The sequence below is a fragment of the Bombina bombina genome, chromosome 1 (genome assembly GCF_027579735.1).
Source record: "Bombina bombina isolate aBomBom1 chromosome 1, aBomBom1.pri, whole genome shotgun sequence".
Classification (NCBI taxonomy): Eukaryota; Metazoa; Chordata; class Amphibia; order Anura; family Bombinatoridae; genus Bombina; species Bombina bombina.
Window position 1 is genome coordinate 994520953 of NC_069499.1, and position 12222 is coordinate 994533174.

A 12222-nucleotide genomic window follows, 5' to 3' on the forward strand; every position below is an offset into this window, starting at 1 on the left:
CTAATAGCTGGTGGGCAATGAAGGTACATTGTACTTACCTGTCGGCACCTTTGTCTACTTTGCTTACCTCAGCACCTAAGGTTACTTTGTTCAGTAGATGGGCCCAGTAAACTGTAAACCAGGGAATTGGCCGATAAAACTGCATTTTACTGATGCTTCTCCCAAAGATCACCTACTTATTTAGATCCCTACCCTTAAAGCTCCCAACGACATTGCTAGATAAATACCAGTCTACCGTAAACACATACATTTGGGCAGGTACACGTCATAGAATAGCACGACAGATACTTCAGGCCCCCATCGATAGAGGAGGCCTGAGCCTTCCTAACCTAAAAAAATATTATGAAGCAGCAATGCTGACTCACATATCGGGATGGGGATTAGCCAAAGAATATCCTAGGTGGTATGAGATAGAGCAAGCCTCCCTCCCATATAACATATCTAGCAGACTTAATTTGGTTGCCGCGTCACCATGCCGCAACTTAGACCGGTTATAAAAGACTGCCTTTCGCTATGGCATACCTTGCGACACTCCCCACTCATTGCCCCGCACCCATCTCCAATACACAGCATAAGAGGTCTCCTAGGTGGCTTGCCAGATTCTAACCCTAATCAGTGGTCTAACTTAAACATAATGAAAGTGAGCGATCTATACACAGTTTCGGCGTGACCCTCCCATGAGGAAATGGTAAGGAGACACAATCTCCCCCTAAAACTTAACTTCAAAACAATTCGCTTTAGATCTCTTCTGCACAGTTGGGGATTTTTACATACTGGGCCGCGATCACTGACACCCTGGGAGTCCAGATGGTCCACAGGACAACAAAGATTCAAACCGTTTTCCATGCACTATCAATATTTACTAGATACCCCCACCCTACCTAAAACGCACAATATATTAGCCTGGGAAAGAGATCTACAGATAGCAGTAGAACTGTCAGGGTGCCAGGAATCAGACTGAGATGAGAAGTGCAAAAATAATCACACCTTTATTCATAGCAAAAAATAATAAAAAGTCCACAAGTCAAATAACAAGCCAGGAGTCAAAACCAGAGCTGGTAGTCAGACGAGCCGGAATCAGGAACAAGGAAAACAGCAGAGTCAGGAACAAGCCAGGGATCAGGAACCAGGAAGGACATCAGGCAGCCAGGTAATACACAGGAACTCTCACAAACAGGTCTGAGACAACGCAAAGACAAAGCATACTGAACAGAGGCCCTTACAATAATAAGTGATGACATCACAATTCTGAGACTGCATCTGTCTCACATGGATGATGCACCCCAGTCTGGCCATAAAAGGAATTGTAGGAAATGAGCAGCATCCCCCACAATGCACCATAGTCAGGAAGAGAGGCAAGTAAAATGGCTGCCAGCAGCACATGGCAAACAACAGGGAAAAAACCCTGACAAGAACCTAAAACCTGGACAAAAGCCATAACGGACACTAAACAAGTAATACATTGTGTGATACTTTTTGAGCTATACTATAAGATACTGACAAGATGGCACTGGGTCCCGAGTAGGATATCACCCACTACCAAAGCAAAATGCTGGAGAGATTGTGGCCACATAGGTGACGACATACACATCTGGTGGGGGTGCCCGAATATTAAAAAGCTGTGGAACAAGGTCATAAACTTATCTGGGCAGTTGGAACTCCCAATAGGTGTAGGTCCTGAAACATACCTCCTGCACATTAATATCCCTAAGCTCCCTAAAGCCCAAAAATATCTATATATTTACATTCTAATGGCGACCAAATTGATAAAAGCCAGAAATTGGAAACAGCAATCCACTCCCTCCTTCCAAAAACTGACTGAGCTACTATTATACATAACAACAATGGAAGAAGCTGCATTCCTCAATAAGGGAATGCTAAGTCTTCACTCAGAGATTTAGGCCCCCTGGGACAATCTTACACGCCTCTCTCCACCCTAACTTGAATGAGAGAAAACACACTCACCCATGTCTTATCCCCATCTTCCCTACCCTCCTCCCCCCCTCCCTCCACTCTTTCTCTTCTGTTCTTTCTGCCCTCATCTCTGGAAACAAGATAGGTTTACATATGTGTACCTTTATAATTGTTATGCTGTTCTCAACACATACAACCAAAGAAGCCGAATTATCTGGTCATCAGATGATATTTGGCTGAATGGCCTTATTGGTTCTACTTTCTTTCCGTTAAGTTATTTTTACATCTGTTAAATGTAATGATTGAAGTGACCCTTAAATGATTCCTTACTCTTGGAACTATTATATAAAAGGGGATCGTTTGACCCCAGGAAGAACTAATCATAGAAGAGGAAAAAAAACAAAAAAAACTGGGTATCACCTATCTCCCCCCGTGCAATTGTGTGAGGAGAGAGAATCTCGTGAGACATTCTTTTTATACTGGACTCTGACATACTATGTAAAATGGAATGGACACACCTAAATATGTCTCACGCTATTTGATGTTTCTTTTCTCTGTATGCCTGGATACCTCAATTAAAAACAAAAAACAAAAAAAAAAATGCATTTTACCTGGGAAGTCTGTAACCTCCACACTGGGAGAAGATTTTCACTGTCTGGCTGAAACATGCATCTTCCCCATTGTCCTTTGTAGGCACTCTGAGGGTGAAATTGGGTCTCAGATTGGTTAGAGAACTCCTATCAGCACTTTAGAATTCACCTCACTTCATCTTGGAGGCAATAATTTGACTGAGGCATTCTGGGATATTGAAAGAGATTAAAACACTGGAATGTAGGAGTGTTTTTGCCTTTTCCTAGCGAACTGGAGTATAATCTCACATGTAATAATCTTGTGGACTCTCCCAATCTTATAAAAGAAATACATTTGCAACCATAAATACAAAGCTACATATTTCAGGAAGGAAAAGCACATCTCTTGATATAGTTCTATAAGAAAATTGGAAAAATGAATAATAACTCCTTACTTGCAGATCATTTTGGGGGTTCCAGTCAGAATCAAAGATGATACAGGTGTCCGCAGCAGTTAGGTTGATCCCAAGGCCTCCTGCCCTTGTGCACAGCAGAAACACAAAGCGGTCAGAATCTGGCTTGCAGAATCGATCTATAGCAGCCTGACGAAGATTACCTCTCACTCTGCCATCTATTCGCTCATAAGTGTACCTACAACAGACAGAAGACCCATTAGCTTAAGGCTGATAACACCAGCTTGTGAAACATTAATATTATATTACTGAGCAGAAAAAACATAACTTATGTAAGAACTTACCAGGAAAATTAATTTCTTTCACGGTGGCAAGAGTCCATGAGCTAGTGACGTATGGGATATAAATTCCTACCAGGAGGGGGCAAAGTTTCCCAAACCTCAAAATGCCTATACATACACTTCCCACCTCACTCATACCTTAAGTAACGTGTAGCCAAGAAGTGAGGTGTAAAAGAAGGAGTAAAAAGCATACAAAAAGAGGAACTGGAAAAGTGCTTTATACAAAAAAATCATAACCACAAAAAATAGGGTGGATCTCATGGACTCTTGCCACTATGAAAGAAATGAATTTATCAGGTAAGTTCTTACATAAATTATGTTTTCTTTCATGTAAGTGGCAAGAGTCCATGAGCTAGTGACGTATGGGATATAAAACCCAAGGTGTGGAAATCCACGAGTCACTAGAAAGGGAGGGATAAAATAACAACAGCTAAATCTGCTGAGAAATTAAATTAAGTTTTCTTACAAATTTAAAAAAAAAAAAACTCAAATCAAAGGCACTAGAATCAAATTAAGACAACTGCCTGAAGAACCTTTCTACTAAAGGCTGCTTCCGAAGAAGCAAACACATCAAAATGGTAAAACTTGCTGCTTTGCAAATTTGATCAACTGAAGCTTCATTCTTGAAAGCCCAAGAAGTGGCAACTGATCTAGTAGAATAAGCTGTAATTCTCTGAGGCGGTGACTACACCGCCTCCAAATAAGATTTGTGAATCAGAAGTTTCAACCAATATGCCAGAGAAATGGCAGAGGCTTTCTGACCTATCCTGGAGTCAGAAAAAAATAAATAAACTATAAGTCTTTCTGAAATCTTTAGTAGCCTCTACATAATATTTCAAAGCTCTTACCACATCCAAATAATGTAAAGACCTTTCACAAGTATTATTAGGATTAGGACACAAGGAAGGAACAAACATTTCCCTATTAATGTTGTTAGAATTCACAATTTTAGGCAAAAATTTAAATTTAGTCCGCAAAACAGCTTTATCTTGACAGAAAATCAGATAAGGAGACTCGCAACAGAGAGCAGACAATTCAGAAACTCTTCTAGCAGAAGAGATAGCCAAAAGAAATAACACTTCCAAGAAAGTAATTTAATATCTAGAGAATACATAGGCTCAAAAGGAGGAGTCTGTAAAATCTTCAAAACCAAATTGAGACTCCAAGGAGGAGAAAACAGAATTTATGTTTACCTGATAAATTACTTTCTCCAACGGTGTGTCCGGTCCACGGCGTCATCTTTACTTGTGGGATATTCTCTTCCCCAACAGGAAATGGCAAAGAGCCCAGCAAAGCTGGTCACATGATCCCTCCTAGGCTCCGCCTTCCCCAGTCATTCGACCGACGTAAAGGAGGAATATTTGCATAGGAGAAATCATATGATACCGTGGTGACTGTAGTTAGAGAAAATAAATCATCAGACCTGATTAAAAAACCAGGGCGGGCCGTGGACCGGACACACCGTTGGAGAAAGTAATTTATCAGGTAAACATAAATTCTGTTTTCTCCAACATAGGTGTGTCCGGTCCACGGCGTCATCCTTACTTGTGGGAACCAATACCAAAGCTTTAGGACACGGATGATGGGAGGGAGCAAATCAGGTCACCTAGATGGAAGGCACCACGGCTTGCAAAACCTTTCTCCCAAAAATAGCCTCAGAAGAAGCAAAAGTATCAAATTTGTAAAATTTGGTAAAAGTGTGCAGTGAAGACCAAGTCGCTGCCTTACATATCTGATCAACAGAAGCCTCGTTCTTGAAGGCCCATGTGGAAGCCACAGCCCTAGTGGAATGAGCTGTGATTCTTTCAGGAGGCTGCCGTCCGGCAGTCTCATAAGCCAATCTGATGATGCTTTTAAGCCAAAAAGAGAGAGAGGTAGAAGTTGCTTTTTGACCTCTCCTTTTACCAGAATAAACAACAAACAAGGAAGATGTTTGTCTGAAATCCTTTGTAGCCTCTAAATAGAACTTTAGAGCACGAACTACATCCAAATTGTGCAACAAACGTTCCTTCTTTGAAACTGGATTCGGACACAAAGAAGGCACAACTATCTCCTGGTTAATATTTTTGTTAGAAACAACTTTCGGAAGAAAACCAGGTTTAGTACGCAAAACCACCTTATCTGCATGGAACACCAGATAAGGAGGAGAACACTGCAGAGCAGATAACTCTGAAACTCTTCTAGCAGAAGAAATTGCAACCAAAAACAGAACTTTCCAAGATAATAACTTAATATCTACGGAATGTAAGGGTTCAAACGGAACCCCTTGAAGAACTGAAATAACTAAATTGAGACTCCAAGGAGGAGTCAAAGGTTTGTAAACAGGCTTGATTCTAACCAGAGCCTGAACAAGAGCCTGAACATCTGGCACAGCCGCCAGCTTCTTGTGAAGTAAAACAGATAAAGCAGAAATCTGTCCCTTCAAAGAACTTGCAGATAATCCTTTCTCCAAACCCTCTTGTAGAAAGGATAGAATCTTAGGAATTTTTACCCTGTTCCATGGGAATCCTTTCGATTCGCACCAACAGATATATTTTTTCCATACTTTATGGTAAATTTTTCTAGTTACAGGCTTTCTAGCCTGAATAAGAGTATCAATGACAGAATCTGAGAACCCACGCTTTGATAAAATCAAGCGTTCAATCTCCAAGCAGTCAGTTGGAGTGATGCCAGATTCGGATGTTCGAACGGACATTGAACAAGAAGGTCCCGTCTCAAAGGTAGCTTCCATGGTGGAGCCGATGACATATTCACCAGGTCTGCATACCAAGTTCTGCGTGGCCACGCAGGAGCTATCAAGATCACCGAAGCCCTCTCCTGATTGATCCTGGCTACCAGCCTGGGAATGAGAGGAAACGGTGGGAACACATAAGCTAGGTTGAAGGTCCAGGGCGCTACTAGTGCATCTACTAGAGTCGCCTTGGGATCCCTGGATCTGGACCCGTACTGTGCAACGGCAAAGAGAATGACTGGGGAAGGCGGAGCCTAGGAGGGATCATGTGACCAGCTTTGCTGGGCTCTTTGCCATTTCCTGTTGGGGAAGAGAATATCCCACAAGTAAGGATGACGCCGTGGACCGGACACACCTATGTTGGAGAAATATATTTAATAACAGGTTTGATACAACTCAAAGCCTGAACAAAACAGTGAATATCAGGAAGTTTAGCATTCTTTCTATGAAATAAGACAGAAAGAGCATAAATTTGTCCTTTCAAAGTATTTGCAGACAAACCCTTATCCAAACCATCCTGAAGAAACTTGTAAAATTCTAGGAATTCTGAAAGCATGCCAAGAATAATTATGAGTGGAACACCATGAAAACTAGGTTTTCCAATCCCTATGATAAATCTTACTTGAAACAGACTTACGAGTCGATACCATAGTGTTACTCAGTCAGAGAAACGTCTATGACTAAGAACTAAGCGTTCAATTTCCATGCCTTCAAATTTAGAGATTTGAGATCCTGATGGAAAACTGGGCCTTGAGACAGAAGTTCTGGTCTTATAGGAAGTGACCAAGGCTGGCAACTGGACATTTGGACCAGAACCTGTGAGGCCATGCTGGTGCTATCAGAAACACATAAGATTGTTCCATTATGATCTTTGAGATCACTCCCAGAGGTGAAAAATTTAAGCAGGTTGGTAAAACCATGGAACTGCTAGAACACTCATCATTTCCGCCTGAGGATCCCTGGACCTGGAGAGGTATCTGGGAAGTTTCTTGTTTAGACGAGAGGCCATCAGATCCAAGTCTGGAGGACCCCACATCTGCACAATCTGATAGAACACATCTGGATGGAGAGACTACTCCCCGAATGTAGAATCTGACAGCTGAGATAATCCGTTTCCAAATTGTCTACACCTGGTATATGAATCGGTGATTAGACAAGAATTGGATTTCGCCCAAGAAAGTATTAGAGATACTTCTTTTATTGCTAGGGGGCTGTGAGTCCCCCCCTTGATGATTGACATATGCCCCTGTGGTGACATTGTCTGTTTGAAACCAAATATACGATTCTCTCTTAATAGAGGCCAAGCCTGAAGAGCTCTGAAAATAGCACGGAGTTCTAAGATATAGATTGGTAACCTCGCCTCTCGAGGATTCCAAACTCCCCATGCTGTCAGAGACCCCCAAAAAGCTCCCCAACCTGAGAGACGTGCATCTGTTATGATCACAGTCCAGGTAGGACAAACAAAAGAGGCCCCTTAAACAATAAGGTGATGGTATAACCACCAAGTCAGAGAGAGAGGAGAGTTGGGATTTAAGTATATCAGTTATGATAACTGAGTATAATCCCTGCACCATTGGTGCCACATGCAAAACTTTTGAGGTCTCATATAAAAACAAGCAAAAAGGATTGCGCCCGATGCTGCAATCATAAGACCTAAAACTTTGATGCACATACTGTAGCCACTGAAGCGAATAATAAGAGACTGAAGGTTTAGACAAGATGAAAACAATCTCAAACGTCTCTTTTCTGTTAGGGATAGAGTCATGGACACTGAATCAATCTGGAAATCTATTTAACTAGTACCAAGATATCGTTCAAATAAGGAAACACCGCAATACTCTGCTTTCTGATTACAGATAGAAGGGCACCTAAAATATTAAGAATATTCTTGGTGCTGTTGCAAGGCCAAATGGAAGAGAGACAAAATGGTAATGTTTGTTTAGAAAAGAAAATCTCAGAAAATGATAGTGATCTGGATGAATCGGATTGTGAAGGTTAGCGTCCTGTAAGTCTATTGTGGACATGAAGTGACCTTGCTGAACAAAAGGCAGAATAGTCCTTATAGTCACCATCTTGAAAGTTGGGACTCTTACAAAACCATTTAAAGTTTTTAGATCCAAAATAGGTCTGAAAGAATTGTCCTTCATAGGTACAATGAATAGATTTGAATAAAACCCCCCAATTCTTGTTCCTGCTGTGGAACTGAGAATAATTACCCCTGAAAGTTCTAGATCTGAAACACATTTCAGAAAGACTTGAGCTTTTACTGTTTTTTTTTTGTTACATGGGTAAGAAAGAATCTTCCCAAAGGAAGTCTTATTTTGAATCCTATTCGACACCCCTAAGAAATTATATTCTGAATCCACTGATTTTGGACAGAGTCTGTCCAAACTCTTTGAAATAGCTTTAGTCTGCCCCCTACCAGAAGAACTGGCTTGAGGGCCGCACTTTCATATAGGTTTAGGGGCAGGATTTGGTTTCTTATAAGGCTTGGATTTATTCCAATTCGGAGATGGTCTCCAATTAGAGCCAGAGGCCTTAGGGGAATAAGTGGTTTCTGTTCTCTATTCTGACGAAAGGAACGAAAACGATTGGGAGCTTTAAATTTACCCTAAAATTTCTTGTCTTGGGGCAGAAAAACTCCCTTACCCCCAGAACAGTGGAGATTATAGAATCGAATTGTGAACCAAATAGATTTTTACCATGAAAATCTAGTCATATACAACATATCAGCCTTCCAAGATTTAAGCCATAAAGCTCTTCTAGTTAAAATGGCTAAATACATGGATTTGACATTAATCTTCCTAACATCAAATATAGCATCACAAATAAAATTATTTGCATGTTGAAGTAAAACAATAATGTTAGATAATTCAGAATCTGAAGACAACTGCTGTGCTAAACTGTCCAACCAAAAAGTAGAAAGATACAAAGAAAAAGTTCTTAAACCTAGAAGAAGGGTTAAAAGAGGTACCAGGCTTAGACCATTATTTAGCAATCACATTAGAGATAGCGTCAGGAATAGGAAATATTTCAGGAGTAATAACAGTAGTCTTAAATACAGAATTTAGGCAATTACTAGCTTTATCATAAGGAGATTTAGACTCTTCAATACCCAAAGTAAACAAAACTTCCTTTAAGAGAGAACGAATATATTCCAACTTAAATAAAAAAGATGATATGTCTATATAAGTCTCTGACGTGGCATCCTCTGAATCAGAGGAGACCCCATCAGTAGAGGATACGTCAGTATGCTGAAGGTCATAACTTAATTCACTAAGTTTAGGAAAATGTTGCAAAAACCTTGATTAAAAGGCAAAATAGCAGTAATTGCCTTCTCTATAGCTGTAGCAATAAAATCTTACATTTCTGCAGTAATGCTATGTATATTTATAATGGAAATTTTGGCGGGAACATTTTTTTGTAGGAAAATTACATTTTTTGGCGGGAATATTTTTTGGCGCCAAAAGAAATTGGCACACAATGATGCCAGTCACTCTATGACATAAATAGCATCATAACATGCGCGACACGCAAAGCTGAAGAGGATTTCTAATACACCTATCGCTCTAAAAAGCAGGTAAGAATTTTTATTGTATATACAAAAAAACTATATGAACCAAAATAAAGCCTAATGAATACTTCTATTATAGCTGCATAAAATGTGATTATCAACATTCCATGAGGCTAACATAATACTTAGCATCCTAATTTATAAATAAATTACTAGCTCCAAAAAAAAAACTCTGTATGTTTCACAGACTCTACCAACCTTGACAAGTATTTAGCCACAAATAAAGTCGCTAAAAAGGGGCACTGAATTATTGACTCAAGGCATGTATACAAACAATATATAACCACTTTAATTAACCTTTTAATGCAGTTATGCCATTGTATTCCGTCACGTCGTCACTGGGCTTTAAAGCCGTTATGACGGAATACAACGTCATCGCCAACGGCTGTCCTGAAGCCTACTAGGCTTGCAGGATTTGATTGCGGTCTGGAGGGTGTTCCTAGCGTCATAGGGATGCCCCCCAGACCCGATCCCATAATTGAAATCTCGCGATAGTTTGCACGATCGCGTGATTTCAATTTGTCAACATCAGAACGTTGTTCCGATGTAGACTTTATAACCCTGTCACGAAAGGGTTAAAAAGTGCCCAATCCATAGCTGAGAGTGTCTTATATAATAAAAGTATATACTTACCGTGTAAGAAACCCATCCACATATAGCAGACAGCCAAACCAGCACTGAAACATATCAGCAGAGGTAATGGTAGAGGAGTATAATGTCGATCTGTAAAGGGAGGCAGCAGATGAATCCCTGCGACCGATTTACAGAGAGCCTTAGAATAGATTTCCCATAGGTGAAAACATGGCGTCATCAGACAATACTCCCTTCACATCCCTCAAACACTGTACTTTGAGAGGAACTGGGCTTCAATATGCTTAGAAGCGCCTATCACAGAAGGAAAATCAAACACAACTTGCTTCACCACCTCCATGAGAGGGAAGTTTGTAAAACAAAGGTATGAGTGAGGTGGTAGGTGTATTTATAGGCATTTTTGAGGTTTGGGAAACATTGCCCTCTCCTGGTAGGAATGTATATCCTATACATCACTTGCTCATGGACTCTTGCCACTTACATGAAAGAAACACAAATATTATAAAAAGCACAATTAGATCATCATTTGGGGTATGCCAATAAGCAGAAAGGTGAAAAAAACAACAACATAATTTATGTAAGAACTTACCTGATAAATTCATTTCTTTCATATTGGCAAGAGTCCATGAGCTAGTGACATATGGGATAAACAATCCTACAAGGAGGGGAAAAGTTTCCCAAACCTCAAAATGCCTATAAATACACCCCTCACCACACCCACAATTCAGTTTAACGAATAGCCAAGCAATGGGGTGATAAAGAAAGGAGTAGAAAGCATCAACAAAGGAAAATTGGAAATAATTGTGCTTTATACAAAAAATCATAACCACCATAAAAAGGGTGGGCCTCATGGACTCTTGCCAATATGAAAGAAATGAATTTATCAGGTAAGTTCTTACATAAATTATGTTTTCTTTCATGTAATTGGCAAGAGTCCATGAGCTAGTGACATATGGGATATCAATACCCAAGATGTGGAGACTTCCACTCAAGAGTCACTAGAGAGGGAGGGAATAAAAATAAAAACAGCCATATTCTGCTGAATACATTAGTCCACAACCCAAAAAATAAGTTTATTTCATATTTGAAAGAAAAAAACAAATCAAAAGCAGAAGAATCAAACTGAAAAAGCTGCCTGAAGAACTTTTCTACCAAAAACTGCTTCCGAAGAAGCAAATACATCAAAATGGTAGAATTTAGTAAATGTATGCAAAGAGGACCAAGTTGCTGCTTTGCAAATCTGATCAACTGAAGCTTCATTCTTAAAAGCCCACGAAGTGGAGACTGATCTAGTAGAATGAGCTGTAATTCTCTGAGGCGGGGTTTGACCCGACTCCAAATAAGCTTGATGAATCAAAAGTTTCAACCAAGAAGTCAAGGAAATAGCAGAAGCTTTCTGACCTTTCCTAGGACCAGAAAATAAAACAAATAGACTGGAAGTCTTCCTGAAATTTTTAGTAGCTTCCACATAATATTTCAAAACTCTTACCACATCCAAAGAATGTAAGGATCTCTCCAAAGAATTCTTAGGATTAGGACATAAAGAAGGAACAACAATTTCTCTACTAATGTTGTTAGAATTCACAACCTTAGGTAAAAATTGAAAAGAAGTCTGCAAAACTGCCTTATCCTTATGAAAAATCAGAAAAGGAGACTCACAAGAAAGAGCAGATAGCTCAGAAACTCTTCTAGCAGAAGAGATAGCCAAAAGGAACAACACTTTCCAGGAAAGTAGTTTAATGTCCAAAGAATGCATAGGCTCAAATGGAGGAGCCTGTAACGCCTTCAGAACCAAATTAAGACTCCAAGGAGGAGAAATTGATTTAATGACAGGCTAAATACGAACTAAAGCCTGTACAAAACAGTGAATATCAGGAAGTATAGCAATCTTTCTGTGAAATAAAACAGAAAGAGCAGAGATTTGTCCTTTCAAGGAACTTGCAGACAAACCCTTATCCAAACCATCCTGAAGGAACTGTAAAATTCTAGGAATTCTAAAAGAATGCCAGGAGAATTTATGAGAAGAACACCATGAAATGTAAGTCTTCCAAACTCTATAATACATCTTTCTAGAGACAGATTTACGAGC

General features: G+C 39.8%; 1 protein-coding gene across 3 annotated transcripts in view; it reads right to left on the bottom strand.

The window, feature by feature from the left end:
- The window catches only part of CHD6 (chromodomain helicase DNA binding protein 6), a 1034665-nt gene that overhangs the window by 408742 nt on the left and 613701 nt on the right, over positions 1 to 12222 (bottom strand). For all 3 annotated transcript variants that reach the window (XM_053712106.1, XM_053712055.1, XM_053712147.1), the window contains one exon: positions 2939 to 3134. In XM_053712106.1, coding sequence (XP_053568081.1) covers positions 2939 to 3134 — 196 coding nt within the window. The remainder of the gene's footprint in view (positions 1 to 2938; positions 3135 to 12222) is intronic.